The 16,224-nt window shown below is 37.1% G+C and overlaps 1 protein-coding gene across 2 annotated transcripts; it reads right to left on the bottom strand.

The window, feature by feature from the left end:
- Window positions 1-2,226: 2,226 nt before the first annotated feature.
- Window positions 2,227-16,213, bottom strand: rragd (ras-related GTP binding D). Of its 2 annotated transcripts, XR_013206621.1 has the most exons (8): window positions 15,772-16,191; window positions 12,126-12,421; window positions 10,647-10,846; window positions 10,442-10,556; window positions 8,683-8,825; window positions 7,364-7,512; window positions 4,621-5,338; window positions 2,227-2,718 (listed from the first exon to the last, which is right to left on the bottom strand). XR_013206621.1 is itself a non-coding variant. In XM_077239150.1 (7 exons), the coding sequence occupies exons 1-7, from the start codon at window positions 15,899-15,901 to the stop codon at window positions 5,187-5,189; spliced, it is 1,185 nt and encodes a 394-aa protein (XP_077095265.1). In that variant the 5' UTR covers window positions 15,902-16,213; the 3' UTR covers window positions 2,503-5,186. The 2 variants fall into 2 exon arrangements, 1 of the variants encoding a protein (XP_077095265.1); XM_077239150.1 differs by having other exon boundaries at window positions 2,503-5,338; window positions 15,772-16,213.
- Between the last annotated feature and the right edge of the window lie 11 nt (window positions 16,214-16,224).

Raw genomic sequence — 16,224 nt, 5'->3', positions numbered from 1 at the left:
TCGCTGTGCTGACTAGTTGTGACTGATAATAACCACTATGGCTGATAGATGTAAAAAACACTCTGTTTGACAGCAACGCTATTTAAAATGGTGCGAGGAAAGAGTCTTTCCTAGATTTGAATATATTTACACTAGGAGAGTTTCAACTTTCACTTCAACCTCACTTGTGTGCCTTAACAATACACACACATGGGGAAAAGCCCTCAGTCACAGATGCGTCCTTGCTCTAGCCGAGTAAATAGCGTTTGGCCCGCTGATAGAGATTATAATACCAAACATGAAATTGTCTTACATAACACATTGTAGTTTCACTACAGATGATTTAGTGTCCATCCAGAGTGGAGCAGCTCTTGCGTAAGCGGCTCTGACCTCATGAGATTTACCCATCAGCCCTCATTGCTGAAGCAAAGGTATCCCCTGGGATTAGCACTGGCGCTCTAACCCGCAGCGAGACACTTCCACTGCGTAGGCATTAAAACCCTGACAACACACACCAACCTCTGAAATCAGTTACATGATATTAGCGTCTGGACGGAGGCGGGACCATGTACTTCCGGTGACGCCAAAAGAACTTAATTGTTCCTTGCGAGCAAAAGCTAAGAGTGGATGGCCCGGAAAGTGGAAAGTGTTGGAGAGAGAAGATACAACACTTCTTGCATTTGTCAGAATAAGAACATTTTAGCAACAATATATTTACAAATATGTTGGATACATGGAAGTGAAATAAAAATGTTTTTACCGTAGTTGTGAGTAACATAGTAAGATTTTTTTTTAAAAAGTACTTTCATTTTTTGAACAAAATAAGTAATTATTCTGCAAATTATTACACTTTTTTCACTTTAAATGTAGATATTCTGCCAACTGTATATGCCAGTGGTTCTCAACCTTTTTGACTGAAAGGTTCCCCCATTGTGCGAGAATTTTCGAAGGCCCGTCCATATTAGGTAAGTGTCACATGTATGATCTGTTTTGCTTGATTTCTTGTTGTTTTGCTTTGACCTAGTTTTCTTCGTTATCAGTTTTCCCGCCTTGTTTGTTACTATGGTTACTGATTAGTCCTCACATATTCGTTGTTCTGTTGATTGCCATCCCTGTCTATTTAAGCCCTTAGTTTCTACAGTCCTTTGTCTTGCGTTGATGTTGATATGGTAAGCTAGTGTGTTACACTGTTCACTCAGTGTCAATTCTCAAGTCTTTTTGATTATATAGACAGCAAGTGTGACGGTAAGGTATTTTATCACGTATTTCTGTTATAAACATAAACTTGGAAACAAACTGAAACAAATATAGCTGCAAGCAACAATTACCGGGGCTAAGCACAAAGAACATGGTAAGTCATGCCAACATGGCTGATTGTGTCAGACTAACTGCAAAAACGAGCAATTAAAGAAGATTTTTAAGATGATTTTAGGTAAAATAGATGTAAAATCATATAAACAGTCACTAGTCTTATGATTTAATGGTTTATCAATTTTGACCAATAGGTGGCGCTGTTATAAAATTCATGTGGTGTGGTCAGAGTAAAGTGACAGTGACACAAAGTTTGGTGTCAATATGTCAAAGCATCACAGAGCCTGACTGTGCGTTCACACCGGACGCGAATAGCGCGTCAAATTCGCGTCTACCGCGTCTAGTTTGACGCTTGACCACTTTGTGTTAATTCGTGCGACAAGAGTGAAACTGACGTGCGTAAAAACAAAAGTTTGAAGCGAAATTTACGCGTGTCACGCGCGTCAGAGGCAAAAGTTTCAAAAGTTTCGAACCCCGTTGGCGGCCATCTTTTTACAAGATGTCTGTTGTTGATGGGTCATTTATCGAGAGAGTTACTGCTCTGTACTCCGCGTCAAACGCGTGAATGCACAAAAAGCACTAAATAAATAATTTGCGCGGAACGCGCCAGATGCTCAATTCGCGCTATTCGGTGAACTTGACGCGCGAACTTGATTCGCGTCTACCGCGCTGCGCTCTACGCCTCATTCGCGCCGCAGGAATTTTTTACGCGCGTAACACGTCTTTGCATCGACTTAACATTGAAATCACTCGCGCTAGACGCTCTATTCGCGTCCGGTGTGAACGCACCATCAGAGTCATTTTGGCATTAACCCATCAACTTTGTCGATGCAGTATACGAAAACAGTTTTGTCTATCAACATGAAATCCATAGTTTGCTATTGCTGTGATCTCATGTAAATACTGGAATATCCCATAAAAAATAGGAACTGGCCATTTTGATTTCATGGTGAGTTTAATGGTGTTAATAATAACATATTAATATAAGTCATCCTGCAGCCCCCTTGGAAGTTTGTTGAGGCCCCCTAGTGGGTTCCGGCCCCTTAATTGAGAACCACTGATATATGCAAAACCATCAATCATTTGCGTCTTTAACTTAAAGTTTCTAATACACTTTACAACTTCAAGTAAATAAACCAAAAAAATCAAAAGATTAAATCAGATAAAAAATCATCTGCAGGGGTAATCAAAATAAATAAGTATGAATTAAAATAGGAAAGTAATTTTTAATTTTAAGCCATTAAATAAGCCAGTAAATACAAAATGTTGCATTGTTGTATTCTTATAAATAAAATGCATAATTATTATTATTATTTGCAAACAGTTAAAACATGGATGGCTAAGTTAGAAGCGCAATATTTAATGCACAACACAGTCTTTATTAAGGCGGCAAATCAATGTCTAAACGAACCATGCGCACAACTGATGCTGGCGCGCGCGGTAAATGTCTTCCGCGAGAGGATTACAGATAGACGCGAGGAAACGGGAACTTAGCCTGGGAAAACCCAGACGAACTTCCGGCTAATTTAGATTTGCTCTGCAAGTTACGGCTAAGAAGGGTCTGGTTTTAACCAGGCTAACGGGAACTCGCAAGCTCATTCAAACCCTGCGCGTGCCCATGACATCTCCTCTGCACCCCATACAAGCCCTCGCGCGTGCGCATGATCATTCCCCATGCGCTCGCGCTTGATCTCTCGCCTGCTGCTTTTGCTCGCACTGTTTTAATCATAGACATATAGATAGGTGCCCTATCGACCGCTCCTGCCTATTGGGGTGGACGAGCCGTGGGACCGCCATCTTAAACCGGTCACCCGCTCCGCTCCGTGTAATCTGTTTGGCAGGTGCAATTAATCATATCTCACTGAATACCAAACTGATTTTCACACGGTTTTTTTTTGCTGCAAAGGTCATACACGTAGCTACGATACTGAACACATTGAATATTTTGTTCACAAAATACAACCAATAGTACGTAGGCCTATGGTAATGTTAAATGTTAAATCTTACTAGTGGAAAGTAATCCCCGAGTGATGGTCCGCCGATTTGAGCAGGAATATGCTGCACAGTGCTCTGGCATCTACTGCTGCTATGCAACGCAAATAAGAGTATGACCGGTTTAAGATGGCGGCCGCATTTCTTGCGCCACAGCGGCGAATAGGGCATCTAGTCTCTATATATCTATATGGTTTTAATAACCTTACCTCAAATGTCATTGGTTACTTCCCCTTTTTCGGAAGTCAGTTGTGATTGGACGCCTGTATTATTCACTTGAATAGAGTGCCGAAGTTATGACGTCACTTTGTAGGACAACTCGGAAGTTAGCAGCGCATCGAAAAGCTATGCATTTTCCCCATAGACTTTTGGAAAATCGCAAAAAATAAGATCTGTGTTCAACAAAGAGTTGTGACCCTTACACGTTTTGTCTATCAAGATAATCTTTACAAGTTAATCCAAAATGTATACATTTTGAAGCCTATATAAAGTTTAAAAAACCACAAGCAGACACAATACAGTTTAAAAAACCACAAGCAGGTTATAACTGGTGTGTTTTATGTCATAGATCAAAACGTGAAAATATTTAGAGGCTTTGTTAACCACTGACCTTATTTCAGGCGATTTAGCAAAAACCCATTCAAAAAACCCATAGACTTTAGGGCGAGGGAACCGGAAGTGCTAAAATGCTAACTCACTTCCGCGTTTTGGCCTACAAAGTGACGTCATAACTTCGGCACTCTATTGAGACATGAGACATCACTTAATTTGTTTTATTTATTGTGGTTTATTTATGTGTAATGTGATTTAATGCATTGTTAATATAGAATAGCATCTTTACAGCTACTTTATTAACAGGAATTCTTACTAGTTATTGCATTGTGTTGTTAAAAGATATTTACAGACTGTAATAACACATTTCCATGGTTATTAGCATTGTAAATCTACCAAAATTTCATTATTCATTATATTTTCTATTAAATGTAAAAGGGGTTCTGGCTTATATTTAACTAAAAATAAAATGTTAAAATTTTCAAGAATTTGGGTAAATTTACAATGCTAATAACAATGGAAATGCGTCATTACAGTCTGTAAATATCTCTTAAAAACACAATGCAATCACTAGCAAAGACTTCCTGTTGATAAAGTATCTGGTAAGAATCTATGTATTAACAATGCATTAAATCACATTACACATTAATAAGTTCCCATTTCCTCTTGTGTAGATCTGTTATCCTCTCGCGGAAGTCCTTTATCGTGCGCGCCAGCATCAGTAGTGCGCTCACAGTTCTTTTAGGCATTGATTTGCCGCCATACTGTATTTTTTATTTGGATTGCTGGAGAGCAGTAAGTGGCCCTAAAGAAGTTTCTGACAAACTTAAATTACAATTTCAAGTTAATAAAGTAAAATATTTATGAAACTGAACAGCCATTTAACCATGAACAATTGACAAAGTAAAAAACATCAGCAGTGGCAATGATGAATATAAATAATTCTGAATTAAAAGGGGGAAATTCTGTTTTAATTTCTTTCTTCTTTTATAGTGCATATAGAGGTTAAATGACATGTTTGTGCCCTACTGTACATATGCGATAAATATCTTGCTTTAGTGACTTTGGATTTTACCATGTATTTTGTGGGAAACTGTAGCACAATTGATTGATTTTTTTTCCCAGAAAAAAAAGTGATTGAAAAAAATATTAATTTGTGAACAGTTAAAAGTAAACCATGGATTGCTAAGTTAGAAGTGCAAGATATTTAATGCACAAATCAGTCTGTATTGCCCTTTTGGATTGCTGAAGAGCAGTAAGTGGCCCTGAAAAAGACTCCGAGCTCAAGCAAAGTCTGTGTGAATCCTTCACACTCGAGTCACTGTAACAGGCTGGACGGCTTTCAATGCTCTTCAATGAGGATGCACCTGAGTCCCGTTTGGCACGGTCTGTCTGCTCCACCTCCTTTGGCTCAGAAGCTTCCGACTCCTCTGCACTTTCAAGCGCACGTCAAACACCTCCTCTATGGCTTTCTTGAAACAGTGGAAATTGTAGTCGATAAGTCCTGTGTGAGCAAAGAGAAGTGTAACTAGCCTGCAGTAGGAAAGTCGTTCAACCCAATCCCAAATTAGACCACTGCATAAATGCACTTTGAATTAAGACTGTGACACACATAACAAGAGATGTCATTTAGCCTTGATCCAGAGAATGAAAAAAAAAACTACATTAAACATTTACTAATACCTACATGCAGCTATACTGTGAAAGCTAGTGTAAAATATTCAGAACCACTTGATGGATACCAACTGGCTTTAAGAACTAAAAAATTATGAAATATTCAGTTTAACCAAAGACTTAATACAAAGATGGTGCACTCATATTACTATTGCTACATCCCAATTCAGAGGCTGCATCCTTTGTAAGACTCATTCGAAGGCTGATTGTGTCACCACTGCACGATGAAGGTTGTCCCAATTCGAAGGCTCCTTCAAATACGGCCTCAAAATACATCCTTCGTTTCCCGTGAAATAAAGGATACAACAGATAGATCCTTTGCGGCCTTGCCTACCCCATAATTTATTGCGCCCCAGTGACAAAACAGGATTTTTTTAGAGAAATTGCCGAATTACACTTTTAAACGCAAGTATCGAGTTTCAACTTAATAAAATATCTAATAATATAAATGTAAAAATAAAAAATAAACACTTTCAACGCATTTCAAATTTTGACATATCTTACTAAGATTCGATTATCTAGTTTATACTATATTATATACAGAAATGGACAATGGTTAATATATTTACACAGTTTGTGAACCCGGTTTTGTTTTCAGACAGTTTAATATAACTTTCAAAAAAGTCCAGTACAAACGTTACGGTCAGTCATCAATGACAATTGTCACAGTTGTTGGCGACAAGAATAGTCCTCCTTAGGATAACCGAGTTATATATATATATATATATATATATATATATATATGTACACACACAGACATTAAAATGTATCTAACAAAATTAATCTGGATTAAATGATTTGACAGCACTAATAAATATATACACTGAATATTTTTTATAATGTACTACAATACATTGAGGTGCAAATAGTATCTGCCACTATATGTGTAGTATAAAATCGAACTACTATTTACACTTATACAGCTGTTTTCACTTGGTGTAAAAATGATCAGTTCAGTTAAAGATATATTAGCATGAAAAAATAATGTATATATTACTATGACAGTCTTTAAAAGCTAAGTTATGTCATCAAAGTCAGTGCTGTAGGTTCTCTCTGAACAAATCCACACCCATGTAATATGCCTTTTTTTCCCCACTGACTAATGTGATTTCTCATGATACTCTCCCTAACCCCCTTAGTATTTCCTAACATGAATATTTCAAACTTCATTAGCCTCCCAAGGATTCCATTCCACTAATTCTCCCATTCTCTCATGTGAGTGCAGCTTACACCAGCAGCTTCTTTTTTGACTGATTTAAGACAAATGCACTGTAGCTGTAAAAGCTAAAAACAGCTTATAGTAAAAGCTGATCTATAGGTTATTCAAAAGTTGTTCAAAACCTGTAGCCTATGAGTTTCTTTCTTCCGTTGAACACAAAAGAAGATATTTGAAAGAATGTTGGCAACCAAAAAGTTGATGGCAGCCATTGAATACAATAGTATTTTTTTCCTGCTATGAAGTTTCAAATTGTAATGGTATTACATAAAAGACTTAAAGCATTAAAAATCTTACAGACCCTAAACTTTTGAATGGTAGTGTATATGATCATGAGAATGGAAACATGCCATTAAGCAATTAAAGAGGCTTTTCAGCTACATTTAAACAGTAAAATGATTATTCAACTCACAAAAAAGTCATGAACCATACGTCAAAGAGGGTTTTGAACTAATTGATTGAAACCCACAAAAAAAAAACTGCTAAAGAAAACATTTTATTATTGGACTGTAATCTCATTGTTACTGAGACACTGTTTCTCCATGTGACAACTAGCCCTGGTCTCCCCTAAATGAAAAAAGGCAACACATTTAAACAATAATATTACACCAAACATATTTCCTTGTCCAGAAAGCTCACCTTTCCTCTCAAAACTCTCTTCCCTGAGGAAACACACCAGCGCAAGGAACTTGGTGACCTCTTTTAGGTACATGACCGTAGTATTGTTCAAGTGGATTATGGCCATGGATTCTTTATCATATGGAGTTCCTGCCCCATCTCCAGTCAATCTGTATATAAATATATATATATAAAAAAAAAAATCACAACCAAAACCGCCTCTCATCATGCCTTCCTTGTGTTCACCAGTGCCAGAGAAATTACATGCTTTTCTTGTTGTTGCACTTGTTCTGCAATAATGAGTCTGTAATGAACACGTCCCTGACGGGCGGCTTCCTCTGAGGACGGGCGGCTTCCTTTCCCAATTTAGCTAAAGAACAGACTACAGTTGAACATTTTTTTTTAAAATTTTTATCTGTGTGGAACAGATGTTGATTCATATCGTAATTATCAAAATGAACAGATGCCCTGTCATAATCCCCTGCTTTTATAACCAAACAAATTTATGCTATTATGCATGGATATTACAAATATAGAAATATTTTCACACAAAAAAGAAAGCACAGAAAAGATGATGAACAAATTGAGACGACATAATAAAGCGTGTAATTTGAAGCTTCCTGATACTGACAGCACGGATCAATGCGAACATGATGAATAAGGGAAAAAATAAGTAGCTTATTAATTTCAATGAGTAACAAACAAGCCTGCTTGCGGAAATTAATTTCACAGCAGCTCGACTAATGTACAAATATAAATAAAAGTCGTATTCTGCAAATTAGCCCACAAGCAGGCTTGCAAAAATGGGCCAAACTGAATATAAGCATGCCTCTCAGTTACCGACTAGGGCTAAAATTCGCAGGGTTAACAGTACTGTCTGCTCCCCAATTCATGGGATAGGGCTGATGTGGCCCATCTGCTCTTGCAAGCCACTGCGAACCGACAGCTGTGCGGCCCCGGGTCAGGCCTGCGTTCCTGTACCTAATCAGACCGCGGTGTCCCGTCAAGTTACAGGACAAATAGGGTCAATGGAGCTGGAGGTGCAACTCTCTGCCCTTCCCATGTTTAAAGCCAGTGTTTACATATCCCAGAGTTATATGCTGCTAATCCACAAAAGATTTAATCACAGCCAGCAATGGCTATAGGGAAACAAAGTTGTTGCATGTAGAATATGTGTGTGTATTTTTAGATATATGGCAAAAAAGAATTATAGTGAGGGAAGGTGCAAGGCTTGCCACGCTGCTTCATGTCTATGGGATAAGAACGTGTTACATGTCGTATTGTGACTGTGGAGGGAACTGTATGAGATTTAGATGGTGGGGAATCTAAGTGTCACTCACCCATAGATGCACGAGATGTCGATAACCACATCTATCATGTCACAACACAACTCGTAGGTCTGCATGTCCACCGGGCTGCTGTCGGTTGCTATGTAAATCTTACTAACCACATCAAAGAGAAAAGCCTTTTCAATCCCTGAATTCTGCAATGAGAGCACAGGGCGGGGTTAGGGGTCAGCAGTTATTCTTAAGGAGAAATGCAGCGGAACAGGACATCATATCTTAGAACACTTTGAAGTGGAAATGAATTACGCAACCAAGTAATCAACTGCATTGCAAGTACTGTTGTTAGAAAAAGCATCTAATTCTATAAAAGCTGTTGGAAGACTCGAAATCCTCTTCCCAAGATAAAATGGGACTTTTGTGACTGATGTTTTTAAGTGTGTAAAAGCATCACAGTAGGTTTTAAATTGCAGTTAAATACTTTAAATAAAAAAATCAAATATTTATAGAATATTTTAAATAACAACATCGTTCATATCATTCAAAAGCAAAATCTTTTATGCTCACGAGGCTGCATTTACTTGAGCAAAAATACAGCAAAACTGTAATATTGCAAAACATTATTACAATTTAGCCGAATTTTTTAGCAATCTTCAGTCACATGACGCTTCAGAAATCATTCTAATATGCTGATTTGGTCCTAAAAAATATTTCTTATTATTAACAATGTTGAAAACAGTTTTTTCTTTCAGGATTATTTAATGAATAGAACGTTTTTTGAAATATTATAAATGTCTTTACTGTCACTTTTCAAATTTTCAAATAAATTTTATGCATCCTTGATTAATTAAAGTATTAACTTCTTTAAAAAAAATCTTACTGACCCAAACTTTTGGAGAACAATCTATGTAAATAATTGTATTTAAATATATTCACAGTGTAGGGACCGACATCAAGGACATGAATCTATCAAACCAGACAATGCATAAAAAAACAGATTAATATCACAATGCATTGGCAGATGATTAAGAGATTTCAATTTCCATAATGTCAAATCTATAAATTATTCAGCTTTCATACTTGTATAGCATAGTCTTTTCACCATGTCAATTTATCCTCTGCTGCCTCCAGCTGGCGGACAGCTCAAGTATTTATTATTCTGCTAAATGTAATTGCTTTTCTGATCAACATAAAAATAAAACACAGCACCATGAAATTTTATTACGTTTGAGGGGAGATCATAATAAATAATAATGGGTTTTGTAATAATCAGGTTGAATTTTTTTTCCATTATACTTAACTTCAAGCAGCAAATCAAAGGGCAGTGCAAATGTACCCATACTAATGAATGAATGTGACCATATATAATGCGCAACAGATAGCAAATTATGCTTTCTGGTTATGCGTCTATACGTGAAACTGATTAGCAAAAAACATCAAATACATAATTTCTTTAGACATGTTCTTGCATGATACTGAAACCACTTTGCAAGTTATAATTAGTGTATCGCTCTTTCAATTCTAAATAAGACTTCCAAATGCATCATCATTTACAACCAATGACGTCATAATTGGTCAATTCTTGCAACCTCAGTTCATGCACAAAAAATAAATAAAAATAAAATATACATGAATTACTAAAAATGTATAGTCTTAATGATAATAACAGTCATTGAGAAAAAAATTCAACACTAAGTACTGATAATAGATTCATCACTTGATTTCAGATTTATCAATGCTGTAAATAAGTGAAACCAAGATATTAAAACTAGTGAGGTAGGCAACACAGAGAACTCAAAGATGTTCAGCTACTTACAGATATGAAAATGTTAAGCAGATTCTCAAGGGTGGGAAGTTGAGGGATGAGTTTCTGCACAACTTTACTGAAAGCCTCAAAGATTGAATGATCATAGATGCTCGTCAAGTAGAAACTGAAAGAAATAATACATTTCAAATCACAATTCCAACATCTGAAGATATTTTTAAAACTGCCACAATATCTGAGCAGTTATAATAAAAACCTTAAGTGTATTCTTTCTAAACCGGCATCGGCTAGATCATCATTGGCTCGTTTGTGTATGTCCCTCTGTTTCTCAATCTTGTGGTCATCTGACAGCCCATCCACCTTGTGGATGAACACCTCGAAGTTGATATCTGGATTGACCTTGTAGGCTCTTGTCACAGTGAGGTGAAGTCTACTCAGTGCCTCCACATAATCGTCCTGTACAGGAAGACGTTACAGTGTGTTTTTAAGACAGACAGGACATTTTAAAGCACTACAAACCCAAGAACTGAGCCCCGAAAAAAGTCCCCTCAGACAGCTGGTTCTGAGACTTACTAACTCTATGAATACTAACCAGTCTCAGACCAGCACTGCTTCTCACACAAACATCAAAATAAACCAAATTATCAAACAGACTAAAAATACATATCTGGAACATTGGGATCAGGAAACTAAAACACAAAGTAAATTACAATTCTATCGAACTCTGAAATCAAATTATAAATTGGAAGAATATCTCCAGTTTGAGAGACACAAAAAAGAGACGGATCCCGAGTGAACACAGCCTAGCCAACGAGACCGGCAGACACAGAAAGAGCTGGTTACACCGAGAGCAAAGGGTGTGTGTTCACTGTAGGACAGGAGAGATCGAGACAGAGGCACACTTCCTCCTTCACTGTCACAAATACAGTTCAATCAGAGACCTCTACATAAACAAATTCACAAACTTAATAAAGAACTTTACAGCCATGACTGAAATAGATCAGATAAAGATCATACTAGATGAGGGACAGATAGCAGCACTGGCTGGCAGATACGTGTGTGTATGTGTGTGCCACAGCCTGAGAGACAGCAGGTGAATGTGTGAGTAATGTGTGTGTCTGACCTCAGTGTGTTTTCCTACTGTCCACCACAGTGACCCTCAGTAATGTGTGTGTGTGTGTATATGTTAAAACACTGTGGTATTAAAACATCACACATATTTTAATTAGTTACACTGTTAGTTTGTACAATTAATTTAATGTGTACATTTAAATTTGTTATGTTATAATATCTTGTTATTTCGATGTCTTTATAATTATGCCAATACAACAATTTTGAATTGAATTGATAGATAGATAGACACGCAGACAAAAGATAGATGGATAAGTATGGATAGATAGATAGACAGGCGGACAGATAGAAAGAGATAGACAGATATAGATAGGGACAGACAGATAGAAAGAGACAGATAGAAAGAGACAGACAGACAGATAGATAGATAGGGACAGATAGATAGATAGGGACAGATAGATAGATAGGGATAGATAGATAGATAGATAGATAGATAGATAGATAGATAGATAGATAGATAGATAGATAGATAGAAAGAGACAGACAGACACAGATAGATAGGGACAGACAGACAGACAGACAGACAGATAGATAGATAGATAGATAGATAGATAGATAGATAGATAGATAGATAGATAGATAGATAGATAGATAGATATTTCACCTGAGAGTCTATGACAAAGATGAGAGCCCCTGTGCCACGAAATATCATCTCATAGTCGAATGTGGGGTCGAAGAAATCAATCTGACCAGGAAAGTCCCAGATTTGGAAGCTGACAAAGGAACTGTTGGAAACATCCTCTCGACAAATCTTATTGGTGCTCTCCAAAAAGAGAGTCTCGTTGGGTGACATCTTGTGGAATACAACTTTCTGAATGGAAGACTTGCCACTTCGCCTCAGGCCCATGAGCAGAATTCGAGGTTTCACCTCACTGCTGAACGGATCACTGAACCCCAGCACTGTATAACAGCCAAACACAGGAACACTGCTTGAGAATATGCATCATAAACACACAGGCTATTTTTGGTTAATGGTAAACCAAAGGCAGAATTCAAACAACTAAACTGAGCCAAAATGAACTGCTAGTGACAGCTATACTACAACTAATGTTCAAAAGTTTGGGGTCAGTAAGATTTATTTATTGTAATACTGCATGAAATTGACCAAAAGTGACAATACAGCCTTTTACGTTGTTACAAAAGATTTATATTGGTAAATGCAGTATACGTTTGTTTACTAATTTATGTTGTCACTATAGTATGCATAGTACTATAGTATTGTCGGTTTTGTTCTGTAATGCTATATACTGTATGTCCCTTTTTATACACAGTTCTGATAGGAATAAGAGTGACAACCTTATATTTCCAGGAAATGTGGTAGTGAGTTGGGTTTTGGGTATAGCATGAACAGAGTCACCCTCATGTTGTTCCAAAACTGTACGAGTTTCTTTCTTCTGCTGAACACAAAAGAAGATATTTCAAACAGTTGACGGCACCCACTGACTTCCATAGAAAGAAAAAAAAAATACTATGCAAGTCAATGGGGACCATAAACTGTCTTGTTACCAACATTCTTTAAAATATCTTCTTTTGTGTTTGTTTCATTTTGGGGTGAACTATCCCTTTAACAGCTAATTCTCTGTCATGTCACCTAGCTATAGCATGAGATTTTGCTGTCAATCACAAATTTTAGGGTATTCTGTGTTTATAGAGCGAGACACATCTATAACCAAATATTTGAAGAATGACAACAGCTGGAGTGCATTGAATGAATCAAAAAAGATTACTAAAAAAAGTACATCTTCAAAAAACTACATAAAGCCTTGATATTTACTGCCAAGTCTGCGATTATTTTGTCACTATGGTTACCAGCATCACTTAAGGTTTGATTGAAAGTCATGTATTCAAAATGATAATAACTAGGCCTAGTCCAAAATGAAAGCACACCTAAAAAAGAGCTGCATGTAAGGATTACAAAAATGACGGCTAAACATGTTTTTTTGTTCTTTATGTAGCCGAAACCATGAATGTTTTGAGATAAAACATCTTATAGAAAGATTAGCCAAAGGCGGCATTAGAATGATTGTCATATTTATTTAATTTCAAAACAGTATCATTCTGCATCATTGCACAATACTTTAACATCTAAAAGAGACATGAACATTGCCACAAACTGCCGTTAATAACATCTGCTGGGGACAAGTTCATACACTCTCAATTAGGCATGTATAGCTAAGAAGTGAAAAGAGAAATGGCATACTAATCCCATCAGTTTAAATCATACCAGCAGGATGACTGGTAGAGGGCATGAGTGTGGGGTTGTGGGCACAGCCTACACTGGCATTCCACTCCTTCATATCACATGCTGCAGATGATTTGATGACTGTGACCTTGCTAGCTCTCAGCTGAGGAATGTCAACTGCATTTGGTGAGACTGGGGGACACTTCTAGTCTCAAAATACAGCCTGCAGTTTATTGAAGTGTCTTATTGAAGGAGTACCACATAGTGAGGAGCAGCAGCGTGTTGGTGTTTGTTAAACGGGTAAACAGGTCAGGAAAACTCCAGCTGACTAAGCTGACAATCATCGTTTGCATCCGAAGTTGTGTGTATAAACAATGGAATGAAACAAAAGAAATGCTTAGCTTAAAAATCTAACTGGTTTCTAAGAAATCTTGTAAGTTGAAGCATGAAGTTAAATTATACCATGGTTTGTCTGAACACTCGAATCTGATTGATAAAAAGGGTAGTTCCAAGTCTAATCACTGTTCTATATTAATGCACTGTTTTTACTGTAGCACACACACGTCACTCACAGACAGAGATAGGAGACAGTGGTTTTCCCACAGAATTGGGCTACTTTCACACTGTTTTCACGGGTTGAAGCGAGCTAGTTTCGGATGGCAATCGGACTGGTTTTGTTATGCAGATCTGGCAACCCTGATCGAAGATAGCGCTGCGCAAAAACAGAAACAGGAGCACAGAAACTAGTTGTCAAAGCCGCCCTACAACTTTTATTGTTAATAAATTAACTTTGCTACTGAATCTCTACATTTTATATAAGGAGGTTGTAGCATCGCTGTTTTTGAAGCAATTAAACTCACAGCTTCATTGTTGACGCTGCACAGACGCAGGCAATTCACACGCATATCTCACTCTCTCCATAGGCTAATTCATTCAAATAAATATTATAATAAATCAAATAAACATACCGCACTACTTTATCTCTGTGTCTGATTTAAAGCAAGCAGAATGTTAGATCTAACAAGTGATAGCTGACATAAACAGTGACCTTCATTTTAGCCCTTTCATTCAAATTTAGCGCTCCAAATACCAATGACAGCTTTAACTTGACAATGCTGGCAAATTACCATGGTATAGCCTAAGTAGGATAATCCACGGCTATTTGTGCATTAAACGATTTCAATCCACGACATGGAGGCTTGAAAAATCAAATAGCCAAATTGAATCACAAAAAAGCCATACACAAACTTATTTAACAGATGGTCTTTAAATAAAACCAGGTGAGACCAGTAAGGCAAGGTAAGAAATATGTGCACTTATTAATAAACCCCTTGTAAATATTTACCATAGTATTTCCACCAATTACTAGAACCAAATAGTAAGGCTACTACAGTTTGTTGCTACTTTCAAAACCATATCACTGTTTCAAGTAGCTAAGTTTTTTTTATGATATGCCTACTGGTGGCTAATGCCAAATCACCACAGTTTTAATGTAGTAACACAGCCCCCTTTTTAATAAATCTCTTATGAACATTCACCAAAACACAATTCCCACCAAAACACATTATAGTTGTGACCAGTTATTAGCAGTACTTTTAAAACCATAATACATTTTAATAGGATCTCAAATAGTGTAAGAAGCTTGCAGAATATTTTATTGAATTAAAAAAATATATATAATAATATCAAGTTACCACAACTTATTAATAAATCCCTCATAAATATTTACAAACCAAAGTTTCCAACAAAACACAAATTGCTGAAACTAGGTAGGCCTACTTTTGAAACCATAATACACTAAAATATAATCTCAAACATTGTAAGAAGCTTACAGAATATTTAGTTGAGTATTTCTTATTTCATATTTATTTATTTATTTATTGCATTTGGTGGCCAATAACATCAAGTAACCACAGTTCTGTGACTTGTAGTATTAACAACTGTTGTATTTTAGAGAGAATTACTGTTACAAATTTTTGTGTGTGTTGGAATTGCGCCCGTTTAGAAACATGTAAAATATAGATGAGCACTTATTTATGAGTGCAAAATTAAATATCTATGCCCTAACCTCCTTCATCACAGCCGCAGTCTCCGTCCCCGTCAGTGAAGGTGTCGAAATCATCATCGTCGTCATAATATTCGCACGACAGCGCTTCGTTTTCTCCGTCCACTTCATTGTAGTTCCTTTCGCTTGTCATTCTCAGAGTTTGAGAAATTTAATCTGAGGAGGCAGCCACACTTTTCCACATTGTCACCCGATATGGCCATGCCATGCTGAACTTTCACCTCCCCCCTCACACACACACACAGCTGCTCTCCTGCGTGAGGAATCACAGTACATTGTGACTATTCATCACCGTCACCTCAGAATTAAGCAAGAGCTGCGGTGCAGAAGAACTTTACGAGAGAGGATTGAAAGAAGACGCATCCCTTCCCCAAACAAACAGGCCATGCATGGACTCCAACGATGCCTGTCACTGTGGATCTCGGGATATGTAGTTTTTGTGTTCACACTTGTTTA

The sequence above is a fragment of the Siphateles boraxobius genome, unplaced genomic scaffold (genome assembly GCF_051911475.1).
Source record: "Siphateles boraxobius isolate OS27281-9 unplaced genomic scaffold, OSU_SipBor_1 22, whole genome shotgun sequence".
Lineage (NCBI taxonomy): Eukaryota > Metazoa > Chordata > Actinopteri > Cypriniformes > Leuciscidae > Siphateles > Siphateles boraxobius.
This window is presented reverse-complemented; position numbering and strand designations above follow the sequence as displayed.

Excerpts from the sequence above, each read along its gene's own strand:
- rragd (XM_077239150.1), bottom strand. The coding sequence starts at position 15,901 with ATGACAAGCGAAAGGAACTACAATGAAGTGGACGGAGAAAACGAAGCG. Across the intron at positions 8,826-10,441 it reads TGCTTAACATTTTCATATCT|AATTCAGGGATTGAAAAGGC; the intron begins GTAAGTAGCTGA and ends CTCTCATTGCAG. Across the intron at positions 5,339-7,363 it reads AGAGAGTTTTGAGAGGAAAG|GACTTATCGACTACAATTTC; the intron begins GTGAGCTTTCTG and ends TTGCTCACACAG.